We start from the raw sequence: 16252 nt of genomic DNA, 5'->3' as shown, positions 1-16252 counted from the left end.
CAAGTTAGAGACCTAGGTGGGCTATTAAGAATAAGTTTAAGACCAGCCTGAGAAATTTAGTGAGCTCTTATCTCAAAGTAAAAAGAAGACTGGTATGTATACTGGTTAGGTTTGTTTGGTTGGTTGGTTGGTTGGTCGTTGTTGTTGTTGTCTATGTGATACAACCTAAAGTCCCCTGAGAAGAGGCACTGTTAATTGAAGAATTGCTTTGACCAGATTGGCCTGTGGTCACATCTGTGACACTGTCTTGATTGGTGACTGATGTGTCCCTGCCACACTGACTGTGGGCCAGATAAGCCTGGACTGTGCAAGGAAGGAAGCTAAGCATAAGTTAGCAAGCATCATTCTTCCATGGTCCCTACTCCAAGTTCCTGCCTTGAGTTCCTGTTCTGGCTTCCCTCAGGACTATCACCTGAAAGGTAAGTTGAAATAAAGCCCTTCCCTTCTTGCGTCGCTTTGGGTCAATGGTTTGACACAGCAAACTAGACCAGCTAGGGTACAGCTTAGTGGCAGAAAGCGTGCTGAGCGTGTGTGAAGTCCTACATTCAGTTCCCCACGATGATTCAACAGAAAGACCTAAAGGCCATAAGTAAGAATTCAAGTATTTGTCGCTGATCAGTAGATACACAAAGTAAATACACTGCACTGCACGGTTGCATGCAGTGATTTGAATAGGTTTGGTCCCCATTGTCTCATGTGTTTGAAAGCTTGGCTCACAAGGAGTGGCACTATTAGGAAGTATATCCTTGTTAGAATGGGTGTGGCCTTGTTAGAGGAAATGTGCCATTGTGCAGGTAGGCTTTGAGGTCCTATGCTCAAGCTCTGCCCAATGGGGAAAGAGACCGTCCTCCTGGCTGCCTGTAGAAGAGTCTCCTACTGCTGCCTTTGGAGCAAGATGTACAACTCTCAGCTCCTCCAGCACCATGTCTGCCTGCACACTGCCATGTTTCCCACCATGATGATAATGAACTGAACCTCTGAAACTGTAAGCCAGCCCCAGTTAAACATTTTCCTTTATAAGACTTGCCTCGTGTCTCTTCACAATAATGGAAACCCTAAGACATTATACTATGGAATATTACTCAGCAATACAGAATAAAGTACAGATACATATTACTTCAAATGGAACTTGAAGAAAAAACTTAAAGGAGTTTGAATACACCACTCTTCAGAGATTAGTGTAGGAAACACAGAAGCACTCTTTAAGGGGCATAGAGCTTCTTTGGAAGTTAAGGATAATGTTCTACAGTTAGTTACCTAACTGTGGGCTTAGTGTGTGAACTGTATACCTTAGTAAAAGTGTCAATTGTATGGGAATGAATTGAATAAAACAAAGAGCACTAGCAATGAGAACTAAGCTGTATGCCCTGGGGAAGGTCCACTGTGGTTGTTCATTCTAAAGATCAAGAGAAAGGACTCTTACTCTACTACCTGTTGATATTGCTTTAAGCTTCCAGCCTTCCATTAGAGCTCCTGGCCATTTGAAGGGAGGCCCGGAACTGTGGGAATTCAACAGTGCTTGGCGATGGCCTCTCTCCAAAGTCTAGGTTTGCTGTCACTGTTTTTCCAGAACAAATACTCGTTTTAAAACAGCCTCATTTTGAGAAAACGACTCAGCATTTTTAAGACAGAATCCACTTCCAGCAACACCATGTCCACAAATATAAGGCATTTCTAGATGTGGAAAAGTCCTTCCAAAGCAATCTAAACAGTTTTCCCACCGAGACTAGAAAGCTAAAGGGGATGATTACCCAATTCACAGATTGTCACCAAGCCCATACTATCACAAAATATTGCTCATCATTGCTCTAGAAGCCTTTAGGTTTTGATCATTACCCTCAAAATCCAGTCTCAGGATTAAGGACCCTAAGGATATACTTGATTTAACTTAAATTTCTATCCGAACATCCATGAGGAGATTTATAAGGTTTCTTATTTTTAGTTTAATTTTTGAACCGGAGATCAAACCCCTTCTGCACACTAAGCACATGCTCTACTACAGAGCTACACCCCCAGACCACAAAAAGATACTTTTTAAACAATACTATATATAATTAGCAAACCATCACAAAAGAAATATGGGTTTATTAGAATGGAAAATAGTTAAGAGCCCCCAAGTCATCTTAAGAGAGTAATTTAGAAGGTCTTTCCTAGCTTGAACATTGACAGCCACTCAAAGGGGAAAACCAGAGGCATGAAACACCAAGGTTTTACCAAGGCGCCAATCATCTGGTCTTCCTCCACAACTATGCTGACACCTCTGCCAACTGTCTTAAAGTTCGTACCAATTTTCTTGTCCCTTTTTACTTAAAGCTGATAGCTCTCAAAGAGCCTGCTTATAATATGTAAAAGTTGAGTTGTACAGAAAACCTTGCTAAAAAGTAGAAATTCACATTTATTGGGAGCCTCTATTCAGCATACTTGATGTTTAACCCTTGGGCTAATCCAGAGAGAATTGTATTAGTGCTTCCAGTTTATAAATAGATAGGGGCTCAGTAAAATGCATTTTGGTCCTATATCTTGCAGTAAACAATTCTTAGGTAAGCCATGTCTAAACCTTGATCATCATCACCATCAGATTACCCTTTCATAACAAAGGGCAACCCACATTATTATTTTTATATGTAACTGAAATTCTTAGTTTATTTAGAATAAGGAGTTAATAAGGATAGCCCCCTCTTCTGCATAAAATCTCTTGAGCCTTGAGCAGAGGAGTGTGACAGACATCCCACTTAGAGCTGGGCACTCCAAAGTCTCTTATGCTCTACAGGATGCCCAATTGTGGGTCTCTTTCTGTGCTAATTATCATCCCTGATGAGGGTTGAGCAATAAACTGATCTATGCATATAACAGACATCACAAGAAGCTGTTTTTCTTAAACATTTTATTGATTCTTTATGAATTTCACATCATATACCCCAATCCCATTCATCTCCCAGTCCCTTTGTCTCTACCCCCACCCTGGCAACCTCCCCACTCCCAACTCTACAGAAAAAAAAAAATCTCATAATGGAAGCTGTAGTGTGTGCCACAGTGTATCTTTTTGTCCACACATCTTTACTTGCAAATATTTATTGCAATAAGTCATTGATCTGATTCAAGGCCTCTGGCTTCTGCTACTCTATCAGTACTGGATTCTTAAAGAGGCTCCTCTCAGATATCCTGTTGTTTACCTGTGTCATGGAGATCCTGAGGCTTTGGAACTGTAGGACCAGTCTCTTCACATGCTCCAGCAGATCATACATGGAGTACATGATGATGTGGGCCCACTCAAAGCCCTGGATCTGGGCCTGGGTGGTAGCTGAATTGGTCAGCCCACTAACTCTCCCACACCCACACCACCAGGGTGAGCTCTCCAGCACTGCCCCAGTTAGCTCACCCAATGCCACAGATGGCAAGGGGCAGGGCCAGCTCTCTTGATCACATGACCCTCCCTAGGGACATCTCTCCTGCCTGCTGCAGATGCTGAGGAGCAGAGGTGGGGTAAGAGGGCATATCTCCCTCACCCACACCATTGCATGGCAGATGGGTGGTGGGGCAGCTCTAGGAGTTGTTTTATTGCTATGTTTCTTTAGAAGGATAATAGTTGTAGGTTTTCTCCTATGGCACAGGACCTTGTAGTCTCTGGTTCTTGATCTCATTACCAGTGTCAGGTATAGGTTGAAACTCATGGAATGGGCCTTTAAAAAAAAAAAAAAAACAAAACCTGGTTGTCTCATAATATGTATGCCATTTTGGCAGCGGAATATCTTGCAGGCAGGTCACTGTAGCAAGCAGGGTTCACAGTTGGGCGAAGCTGGAAAGTAGTTTTCTCTGGTAGCCTGCACATCACCGTCCAGCACTCTAAGTCCTAGCCAGTGGAAATGAAAGCGCCAGCCTCATTTCTCTCTGTTCGGTGCCTTAAGTATTGCTGACCTCAGCAGTAAGTCTTAGCATCAGGTGTAGAGAGTAACCAAAAGTATTTGCAATAGCCTGTGATGTCTGGGGATCTATAGGACTCCTTTGGTGGGCCATAATACATTTATTACCATATTACAAACAAACAAAAAAAAACTCCTTAAAATAGCTGAAGCAAGGTTCAAAGTTTCCTGAAGGTACAGTTAAAATGAGAATGACCATTTGGGACTTAATTTGGGGGAAGGGGGGAAGGTGGTTGGGGGGGGAGACACACAATATACTTTTTAAGGAATAAAAACAATATGCAGTAAAAATAGAATATAGAACAGTGATGTGCCTGTCCACTCAGATCACAAAAGCTGGAATATGGTTTAACTGTTGTTAGGAAGTGGGTACTTCCATACACTAGTGAATGAAGGGAAAAGATACAGATTTGGAAGGGCAATTGTTACTATCTATTAAAAATTTAAACATGCAAATCCTACATACAAGTGGCTTCACACACATTAGAAAGATATTCATAAAGCGATGTACATACTCAGTGATGCTCACAACAGCACCAATTTGAAGACAGGGATTCCTACTTGCCCACAGTGCGCACACTCCAACTCTCAGCTCTCAATGTTCTAGGCCTGCCCCAGGGCACTAAGAGTTACCCAAGGTCTCAAGTTGGGCCAGCTATTGTTTGGCCATTCTCTCCATCTCTGCTCCCTACCCCATGCCTGCATTACTTGTAGTAGGCAGGATAAATTTAGGGTTGGAAGGTTTGTGGGTGGGTTGGTATCCCTATTGCTCCACTGGGGTTCCTGTCCAGTTACAGGAGGCATCTTCTGGTTCCATATCCCCAATGTAATGAATCACAGATAGTCATTCCCATTGATTCTTGGGTGCCTCCCTTATCTCAGGTCTCTGTCTTGTCCTAGAGATGGCCCCCACCTCCTCACCCCTGTCAGTTGCAGATTTCCATTCGTTTTCATGACCAACCCATGGACAAGCACCAATCCCTAACACTATTAATAAAACTCTGTTTCACTTGCAGACAGGAGCACATTGTCCTGAGAGGCTCTACCCAGCAGCTGGGCTCAGACAGATACAGACACCCACAGCCAAACAGTGGATGGGACCTGGGGACTCGTATGGAAGAACAGAAGGAAGGATTGTGGGGCCCGAAGGGGCTAGGAACTCCACAGGAAGTAAAACAGAGTCAGGTAACCTGGACCCTTGAGGCTCTCAGCATCTGAACTACCAACCAAAGAACATACACAGGCTGGACCTAGGCCACCCCATAGATAAGTATGTAGCAGATGTGCAGCTTAACCTTCATGTGGGGTCCTAAACAACTGGAGTGGGAGCTATTCCAAAAGCTGTTGCCTGTGAGATATGTTTTTCTAGCTGGGCTGCCTTGTCTGGCCTCAGTGGGAGAGAAAGCACCTAGTCATCCAGATATGTGAAGTGATTGGGGGTGGGGTGCATACCCAGGGGCCCCCACCCACTCAGAGGAGAGAATGGGGGGTGGGAAGGGATTGTGGAAGGGGATGACTGGGAGGGGGGCAGTGAATGGAATGTAAAGTGAATAAGTTAAAAAACTAAAATTAGACAAAAAAAAAAAAAAAAAAAAAGTAACCCAATGAGATGGCTCAGTACCTAAAGCCAAAGTTCAATACCAGGAACTCATGCAAAGGTAGAAGAAAATCAATTCCATATTGTTGTCCTCTGACCTCCCTCCCACCCACCCAAAAGTGTATTCCAGGTGTGGTGATGCGCCTTTAATCCCAGCCCTTGGGGTCAGAGGCAAGCAGATACCTATAAGTTTGAGGCCAGCATGCTCTACATAGCAAATTCAGGCCAGCCTGGGCTACATAGTGAGACTCTACCTGAAAAAAGGGGGAAAAATATAATCCAAATGTTTATGTGTCTCACAAAGAACAGCACACTTGGCTATTCTATAGTACATCCTTGTTCTTTTAATATTCAGCCACTCCTGCCTCCTTACCTGTCTGTCTCCCAACACATTATGTTGCTACCCACCTGAAGGTCTCTTCTTCCTACAGCTATACCCGCCCATTAGGAACGGCTCCTTAGATTTGGTTCTCTAAGGGTCACCTCTCTACAGAGGCCTTCCATGACCACTCTATCTAACGTTGGTCTTTCCTTCTATCAGACGGCTTAGCTCTCCCTCCTACTTTCTTACTTATGTTTGTCCTTCCAAGGACTATGTGGCTTGAGAGCCTGGCTTTGTCCATTGTGTGCCATTATTGCCCAGGCAGAGATACCAGGCAAACTGAGAGCTCTGAAGAAACTTCAAAAGCATGAATGATTCTCCATGTTGTACTCTGAACTCCATGCAGCAGTTAAAGAATGAGGCTTCTCTGAAGTGCCAGAGAGACACCCTACACCACATATATTTTATTTAACACACACACACAAAACCTTGAATCTATCTTGTGACAAGTTCCTATAAATTTCAAAAAATAAAAAGGACTTTAGACTATGGTTCTGATCCTGGGAAAATAATTCACATTGGAAACATGATGTATAAGCAAAAGATACTTCTGAGTGGCAGGAATGAAGAACGGCCCTGGATTTTTAAAGCACAATGTGTGTGTGTGTGTGTGTGTGTGTGTGTGTCTGTGTGTCTGTGTGTAATACATGTGCAGCAATGAGAAACACTTAGAGCTCAAGCATGCATGAGGCCCACAAGGGCAGACTGCTAAGAGTATGGATTACCAGTGGGGCAGAGCTCAATGGTTAAGAACATTTGTTCTTGCAGAGTCTTAGCCCCCACATCCAGCAGTTCACAATTGCCTGTAACTCAAGGGGATCCTGGATTCTGGCAGCATAGGCCCTGTATTCACATATGCACACTCCCACTCACAGATACACACACCAATAAAAATATACAGTCAAACATCTTAGAAGCATAGATTAATATTACTATTAAAAGTGTAAGCCACTATAAAAGATATTTCTCCTACAAGATATATAAACTACAAGTTCCTTTTCATGTTCCAGAACATGAACACTTAAATATTTATTATTTGCCAACTAATACTATTGTGGCATAATTTAAAAAATAAATTGTTATGAATAATCTTAAAGTCTAAATCTGACTCAGATATTAGCCAATGTTCTATTTGAAAGCTCACCGCCATAAAATAAGTGCATCTTCTGTAACATGAACTAAGATAAAAATAAAAAATCTCAGAGACAAATGAGTGATAAGAAAAATGTGAAAACTAGAGACTACTGTGAAGGAAGATCAGGTTCTTTTTCACTGATAAGTCCACAAGAAAATAGTAGCGACAATCAGCCAGAGACCACTTAATCAATTAGCCTCCTCTTTCCAGCCAGCACAGCCATTCAGCATTTGGGAGGCTGAAGCAGGAAGGTCACGAGTTCCAGGCTTGCCTAGGTAATACAGTGAGAGCCTTTCTCAAAAGTAAGCAATTAAATTCTGGGGGTGGGGTATCTAAAAAGTTGTTTTAAATAGCACTGTCTGGTGTTCAACAACTATTCGTTTAGGAAAGCTCTTCATTATATTCCACCTATACCATCTGAGCGGTTACTGCTGACATGGCTTTTAGTACGACTAGGAGGAAACTGAATTACTGCTCACAGACACACCAGTGATTTACATAGAAATCATTAACTCTCAAAACTTATCCGAGAGGCGGGAGGGATGGCTGAGCATTTAAGAGGTCTTAACTGCTAAGCTGGAGGTCAGAGCACTGACCCTGTCAATTCGTAGAGTCACTGACATAAGACTCCGCATCAATCCAGTTCTTAGTGCTTGAATGCCCCAACCTTCAGGCTAAAAGCCACCTTGGGTGCACACGCCACTGGTCATTTTGGCCTATGTCCTGGGGTGTCTTCCAGAGAACTGACCTATGATGCTCTTACTGAATCTCCAAGTGCTGGCTCAGGGTCTGGCAAACCAGAGGCTACAGAGAAAGAGCCGATCTATTGCAGAAGGACAATAGGAGGTTTAGGTCTCCTCATCCTGGACAGAAGCCACCCATCAAATATGTCAAAACTCAAAAGGTTCTTCTCTTTGTTGGCTATGCTGTGTCCTATTAAATTTCTTCATAGCTACCATATTCAAGAGAATGAAACTATCAGGTTACCTGATGGGCTAGTGATTTTAAGGAGTCAGTGGATCTTGGATTTATTCCTGTTAGTGAAGTTTTATAAAGGCTGAAGCACTTCCTTCAGCAATGTGGAAAAGAATGAAGAGAAAGTAAATGCAGCACTGAATGACAACCTAGCAGGTGACAGGCTAAGCTGAGACCGGGACCCCTTGGGATGGGAGAATTCCTTACAGCATTTTTGTTTGTTTTAATTTCTTAAAGGAAATATACTCCCCACCTCTAAAACTATAATATTAAAAAAGTGATTTTTTTTTCCTATCCTGTTGTGATGGCTAATTTTGCTTGTGGAATCAACTAAAACCCAGGCAGCTAGGCACACCCGTGAAGAATTTCTGATGGGATTCTTTGAGGTCAGAAGATCCACCCTAAATCTGGGCCACAGCTTCTGTTAGCAACACGCACAAAAGGCCATGGAAAAGGAGCTTCTGCTGCTTGCCTGCTTGCCTGCTTGCCCCGCCCGCCCTCTGGCAAGCTCATTTACCCTGCAGCTAAGCATTCCTTTGCTGGTGTTAGCACCACCAACTAATGCTCTGGGATCCCAGCATACACTGAAGACCAAGTGAAAACCCAGCCTTGTTGACTGTGAAAACTGCCAGTCTTCCGGTCAGGAGACAGTCACTGTTGGCATTCTATCAGTGCTGTGCCTTGAGAACAGGAGTTCTCAACCTGTGGGTCCTGACCCCCTTTGGGGGGTGTGTCAAACAACCCTTTCACGGGGGTCACATATCAGCTATTCTGCATATCAGATATTTACATTATGATTCAGAACAGTATTAAAATTAGATATGAAGTAGCAATGAAATAATTTTGTGGTTGCGGGTGGTCACACAACATGAGGAACTGTAATAAAGGGTCACAGCATTAGGAAGCTTGAGAACCACTGCTCTAGAGCACCATGACTAATATACCCCCTGTCATTTTTGGACATGATATCTCAGATTTTCAGAAAGTAAAGTCAATTGAGAAGTAAGAGGCTGTGAGCTGAGAAATCTGGACAGCTGCTCAGTTCCTGCAGTGGTTCTTTTAAACAACGTATGTGTGTTACTATGCCATTGCAGTTACATATGCAAGAGTGTTTACTAGTCAATATGATGCAGAAAAGGAGCAGAAAGAAAAACCTTTTCTAATTGAAAAAACAAAACAAAACAAAACAACAACTCTTACTGCTAATGTGCAGAAGACTTGAGTTCAACTGCCAGCATGCAGTGACACATAACTGCATGCTATCTCAGCTTGAGGGGATCTTGATGCCCTTTTCAGGTCTCCACAGGCACCAATACACATGTTCACATAAAGACATTACATAAATTTAAGAAATATTTTTTAAAAGGTTATCTGTGAGGCCAGTAAAACTTGCTTGCCATAAAACTTTGGCAATTAGAATTCAGACTTGTTTTGGGTTTATAATCCCAGCTCCAGATTTCTACAGTGAGATGGGAGGCAGAGACATGAGAACTGGCTAGAAATTCAGAAGCTGACATGCGTGCAAACACACGTGTGTGTGCGTGCGCGCGCACACACACACACACACACACACACACACACGCACATGCACTATGATATGCACACACACAGATAGTTATCCTTAGTTATGGTTAGTAAAGGAGTGTACCTCATTACTTCTCATATTATACAGAAAATTAACACAGTTCAAAATAGGCAGGAAGATTTTAATGCCAGCAATAAGACTAAAAATTTAAAGTTCAACAATTAAAATCTTCTAAGTGTAAAACAGAACAAAGAGCCAAAGTACCAGCCAGGTGTGGTGGCCCATGCCTTTAATCCCAGCACTTGGGAGGCAGAGGCAGGCGGATTTCTGAGTTCAAGGCCAGCCTGGTCTACAGAGTGAGTTCCAGGACAGCCAGGGCTATACAGAGAAACCCTGTCTCGGAAAAAAAAAAAAAAGAGCCAAAGTACCATCACACTATCACTAATTGTAAGAGATGGTTTAATTTCTTTGACTCTTTAAGTCTTTAGGAACATTAAAAACTCATTCTACTAAAAACACAGTGAGAGAGTTGAAGAGATGGCTCAGTAGTTAAGAGTGCTGGCTGTTCTTCCAGAGGACCTGGGTTTAGTTCACAGCACCCACATGGAGACTGTGACTTCAGCTCCAGGAGATCCGGTGCCTTCTTCTGGACTCCTAAGACACTGAATGTGCAGAGTACACAGACATACATGCAGGCAAAATACTCATACACATAACAAAAAAATAAAGGTTACGCTGTTTTTAAATATAATGACAGCAATTTTTTGTTACTATCACTGTATACATTATATCTCAGCAATAATCTGAAGTTTTTAAGAGAAAATGAAAATGTTAAAGTTTGCCATCATTTTTACAAATAATGATGGATAAGTTGTCAGCAATCATGCTTAAACTTCAAAGAAAATTCTGGAATTTTTGTGAAATACTTGCCTCAAAAAACCCCCCAGAGGATATATTTTATGAATATCAGATATTTTTATAATAATTTACTAAAATTTTATGTGTTTTTATAAAATAAATACTATTATACAATATACTCCCAAATCACAACAGCGGTAGTGAATCCAGGATTTAAATACATCTTCGTTTTTCTGGTCAGTTCTTCTGGTAAGAAACAGCTTCTAGTGCGATGGACAAACTCCATCTCTGCCTGGTGCTGTCCTTTGCTCTTCTGCCTCTGCCACAGCAGCGAGGAAGAGTTGTTGAAGAACATCCTTATCTAAGTTTCTACCTGAGAATACAACAAAATAGTGATTGTGCTTATTAAAAGAACTGTTCACCTATCAATTCCAAAGTTAAATGCAGGCGCTCTCTAGTGATCTACAAAATCAACAGTAACTGCTCAATTCCCTTCACAACTTTCTAGTTAAGCCTTAAACCAAGTTAGTGCTTGAAGTAAGCACTGTTCTAAGTTGTCTTAAAGAGTAAAGTTCTAACAAAATCTTACATTATCCGTGATTCAGACAACTAGACAAGCTTCTCAGTTAATCTGGTTAAGGAACGCAGTACGTCTCCTTCCAACCCGGCTGTGCACTTTCCTTCAGAAGGTTGTTACCCACCAATGAAGACCAGCTGACATGCTCGCTCAGCATCATCCTTCCAGTTCACTAGGCTCTCTTCCAGGTCGTACAGCTCATGGATGCCTTGCACAATCATTTGCTGTGGTTTGTCTTTGATAGACACCAGTCCCTGTTCAAAGAACAATGATCACTCAGTTCTACCTCAAACTTGCAAGCAGAAATAGTATATCAAATTTGAAAATACTACTTTTCAAAAAACAAACTCATAAAAATATCACTTGATTCAATTATTTGCATTTTTTTAAAGATTTATTTATTTATTATATGTAAGTACACTGTAGCTGTCTTCAGACACTCCAGAAGAGGGCGCCAGATCTCGTTATGGATGGTTGTGAGCCACCATGTGGTTGCTGGGATTTGAACTCTGGACCTTGGGAAGAGCAGTCGGGTGCTCTTACCCAATGAGCCATCTCATCAGCCCTTATTTGCATATTTTAAGTTCCTTAAAACTTTTGTGTATACTGACACCACCCCCCAACCCTGGAAACAGGGTTTCTCTGTATAGCCCTGGCTGTCCTGGAACTCACTCTATAGACAAAACTGGACTCAAAACTCAGAAATCTGCCTTCCTTTGCCTCCTAAGTGGTGGGATTAAAGGTGTGAATCACCATGCCTGGCTACTTTTCTAAAATAATTACTTCCTTTTTCTTATTTCTCTTTGTTGTTCACTTGTTTTCTTTTGTTTGTTTGAGACAGGCAGGGTCTTGCTATCAAGCCCTGGCTGCCCTGAAACTTGCTATGCAGGCCAAGCTGGCCTTGACCTTGCTGAGATCTACCATGCCTGGCAATGGTAATGGTTCCTTTCTAATGATAAAACTAATATATCAGGATTTTTCAATGTTATTTATCACAACAAAAACCTGATACTAATTACTCTGCCTTTAAGAGATTTATACTTCTTTCACAAATTTAACTACAAAATTTGAGAATTTAAGATACTTTGTTGGTGAATCTGTTTTGGAAATGTATTATAATAAATTTAGGCAATGATCAAATGAAAATCTTTTATAGTCATGTGAATAAAAGTTCCATGAAGGGGTGGCAAAGTTCTGGCTCAGTGGGCAAAGCATGCACTTATTTCACAAACTTGACAAACTGAGACTGATTCCCAGAACCCACAATAGGAGAGAACCGACTCCCCACCTGCACATTGTGTTATGTGTGTACCCACACTCAGACAGACAAACACAATAGCATGCACACACATCCAAATGTCAAGTGATAGGAATGCCTTTCCAAAACCTGAACAAGAATTCCAGTGTTTTGTACCTTTGCATAAAATATGGCAAATGTTTAGTGTCTGCCAAATGTACCAAGTAATACAAGGTTCAGCAGTGGCAGAACTTTCAGTATTATTTCTGTTAAATGATGCTCTCTTGGAAAAACAAACCATTTCCTAAGTGACCACTCTCCGAGATGAAGAGTTTTGCCGGGACAAGCTTATGAGTCAGATCACTGCTGGGATCACTTGGCAGGGGAGATCCTGGCTAGCGATGCAAGGCACACAGGTCACTCGAGCCGCAACACTAAACAAAGCGGTGGTGTAAATAAACCATGGGTTTACAGTGGCATCTAAAGCTCCTTTCAGCAATGGAAAAGATGAAAATGAGGGCTGATAAAGGTTATTTGTACTAAACCTGGTGTTTCTGTTAAAACCAAATACGGTTTTTACATAGCAGCCAAGAAAAGGATACTCTCTCCAAAGTCTGAGGGCAAACGGCACAGCGCACCTTTAGCCGAATGACCTCCATGCAGTGGCCGTCCTTGTTTTTCACATTCTTTTCCCACAGGAGATTCTGTATCAGGCGACACAATTTCATAAGTTGCTAATGCAACTACCACACACAAAGCAGCCGATGAATCATTAATCAGTTAAAAATTGCATTCACCTGGATAAATACATTTAGACTCTCTTCCTTTGCACTTCCTGGTACTTCAAATGTGACTGTAACAATACTCTGTAAATCAAGAGGAAAATCCAGAATTGTTATAAAATCATCCACCTATTTTTAAAACTATAACCAGTTTTAAGATGAAAAAAGAAAGAGGCCATACTTATGGAGTTTTAGCTGACTAATATTATCAACCATTATCTCTCTCTTTGTTTTGGTGATTTTGGAATTATCAATATCTATAAAGTATATCAACAGTTTAGTATTTAACAAATAACAAAACCTTTCAAGTGAGGGTCCTAAACAAAGAAGGAGCGCAGCCTAACTGTGTGCATTCTGCCTGTGCATCGCGGCTCTTCCGCTGCTCTTCACAGCAACCCTAGGGAGTAGGGAGAACCATTTCACTTAGAAGTTGGGAAAATGAAGCTTAGAAAAATAAAATACCCAGATCCAGGAGTGCCACTCAAGACAAAAGTGTAATTCTGCTCTCTTAGAAAGCAAGCCATAGCCGGGCGTGGTGGCGCACGCCTTTAATCCCAGCATTCGGGAGGCAGAGGCAGGCGGATTTCTGAGTTCGAGGCCAGCCTGGTCTACAGAGTGAGTTCCTGGACAGCCAGGGCTACACAGAAAAACCCTGTCTCGAAAAAAAAAAAAAAGGTAAAAAAAGAAAGCAAGCCATGTTTGGTCTCTAAATGAGCAAGCATGGTGCTGAGTGAAAGGCGTTCTCAGCAAGGATGGCAGTAGTGGCAATTCTGGCTCAGATCTTTGACAGATTTATTTTTTCTCTTGATCTTGATAGACCTGTTTTCTCTACAGACGCTTAGAGTTTCCTCTAATAGGTTACATGACTAAAATTCAAACTTCCCTTTGCTAACAATATAACCCCAAATCTCAAAGTCAGCAATGAAAATGCACAATGGCTAATAATAAGCATGTTGTTAAAAACATCATGGATAGTAAGATGCTCCAGCCAAGGACAAAATAATTGCAACAGGAAGAAAAAGGGTGTATCTCTTTTAACTTCTTAGAAATCCTCATTTCCCCAAGCATTTTAGAACACCATGTAAGACAGCAGAAGAAAATATAAAAATGCCAGTAGTTTTATTCATTGATTTAATTTTTGTTTCATTGGTTTTGAAACAAGATCTTCCTCCATACTTAGTGTAGTGGTTGTGCAGCTCAGTCTTCATGTGGGTTCACCAGCAACTGGGCCCTAAAGCTGTTGCCTGTCTGTGGAATCTGTTCCCCTGGCTGGTCTGCCTTGTCTGGGAAAGTATGTGCCTACTAGCCCTGCAGAGACTGGATGTGCCAGGGTGGGGGGATATAAGGGAGGGCATTTTCTTAGAGGAGAAAGGAAGAGGGGAAGGGGAAAGGACTGCAGGGGGCGGGGGTAGCGACTGGGATGTACAGTGAATAAATAAATTAATGGAAAAAAAACACAAAAAGACATGTTGGACTTTTAAAATGCAAGGCACAGAAAAACACTCACCCTTATCTGTGGGACCTACAATCCAAGAACTGTGGTATTTGCATGCAACTACAGATAATACAAGGTAATGCCTTTCGAGTCTTCACTAAGCACTTACATACCATGGTCCTAACTTTCATGCTTTGAATCATACTGCAAAAATAACACAGGTTTCTTTTTCCTCCTCAGTGTCACAGATACAAGAGTCATTCTGATCACAGATCTTAGCAATCTCCATATATGATTTTTTTCCCATTTCTTATTAAATCAAGAACTTCCACCTTTTCACACAGAGAAAGCACTCTACAGCTTCCCTTTGACACATCTGTATTGTCACCATTCTCAGTCTTGTGCTTTGGGAGGTGATTCAGTACATAAGGGTCACCTGAATATAAGCATTATGATATGTGATAGCAGATCTGGCGACAGAGATGTCAACCAAGAGAGTGATGGGCGGTGCCGTATTCAGCACAGATGTTGCAGACAATGGGATAGTTCACGCAGCTCTCAGGACACAGCTGAACGGTGAGAGGATTCATAATGCCACTCAGAACAGCATGCAGTTTAATACTGATGAATTATTTATTTCTGGAATTTTTCCACTTAATATTTTGGACTGCAGTTGGCTACATAGAATAGAAACCATAGATTATGAAAAGTTCTACCTGCATTTTGTTACAATAACTAAACCAAAAGCTAGACATGATTTCAATGCTCATCAACAAATGAATTTTTAAAAAAGTGATGTGTATATAAAATGGATTAGGAAGGAAGGAAGGAAGGAAGGGAGGGAGGGAGGGAGGGAGGGAGGGAGGGAGGGAGGGAGGGAGGGAGGGAGGGAAGGAAGGAAGGAAGGAAGGAAGGAAGGAAGGAAGGAAGGAAGGAAGGAAGGAAGGCAGGAAGGCAGGCAGGCAGGCAGGCAGGCAGGCAGGCAGGCAGGCCTGCCTTATGGTAAAATGTGAATAAACCCTGAGGATTCTTTGCCAGATGAAATGAGCCAGGAATGGACAAATATTGTACGATTATGCTTGTATTTCCTACTTAAAATAGTTAAACTTAAAAACAAATTCAGAAACTAAAATGACAGCTGCTTGGTACTGTGAGGGCAGCACCAAGGAGCTGGTACTCAGTGAGTCCTGTATGAGACACAAGACACAAAGTTCTGCTGTCCACCACCCACACTGAATCTCTTTAAAGGACAGACAGAGAGCAGCTTGAGCAGGTTTTGTTTTCTACAATACAGGGTACTCATACAATGTATCAACTTCAAAGGAAAGTAATTTTGTCTTTAAAAGCCCTCATAAATGTATTGCATTATAAATATATTTCATTAACTTGAACAGCTTCTGAGAATCTTTCAGCAAAGAACTCAATACATTCCCTGCTTTACTGTAGCTTAAAGATATTTATAAGCATTTTTTTCTTTTGTAGGTTAGGGACATGACTTTCTATGGTTAGTTTTGCTTTCTGAGACAGTCTCTAGTAACCCAGGCTGGCTTTGAATTGCCAATCCTCCTGAATCTACCTCTTCAGAAGTGGGAGTACAGGCCTTAGAGACAGGCCCTGCAACACCTTGCTATCACTTAGTATTTTAAAGGATATAATGAACTCCAGCAATAGGCACAATTGATTCTTAAAATTAAGATGATATATAATAGGGTTCAAGGTAGATGATCCCAAAGTCGGAATGGTGGCTTTTCTTCCATAAACTCTTCATATGAGGAAAATTCAAAGAAGATGAGAGCTATCAATTATGGTAAAAACTCAATTCTAAATTG

The 16252-nt window shown here is 41.6% G+C and overlaps 1 protein-coding gene across 1 annotated transcript in view; it reads right to left on the bottom strand.

The window, feature by feature from the left end:
- Window positions 1-9701: 9701 nt before the first annotated feature.
- The window catches only part of Zng1a (Zn regulated GTPase metalloprotein activator 1A), a 41923-nt gene continuing 35372 nt past the window's right edge, over window positions 9702-16252 (bottom strand). Inside the window, exons 12-15 of the mRNA XM_021151458.2 lie at window positions 13004-13072; window positions 12845-12910; window positions 11094-11223; window positions 9702-10765 (exon numbers count right to left, since the gene is read on the bottom strand). Of these exons, the coding sequence (XP_021007117.1) occupies window positions 10656-10765; window positions 11094-11223; window positions 12845-12910; window positions 13004-13072 (375 nt within the window). The 3' untranslated portion in view covers window positions 9702-10655. The remainder of the gene's footprint in view (window positions 10766-11093; window positions 11224-12844; window positions 12911-13003; window positions 13073-16252) is intronic.

This window comes from Mus caroli, unplaced genomic scaffold, assembly GCF_978045245.1.
Source record: "Mus caroli unplaced genomic scaffold, Mus_caroli_1 scaffold_20, whole genome shotgun sequence".
NCBI classification, from domain to species: domain Eukaryota; kingdom Metazoa; phylum Chordata; class Mammalia; order Rodentia; family Muridae; genus Mus; species Mus caroli.
This window is presented reverse-complemented; position numbering and strand designations above follow the sequence as displayed.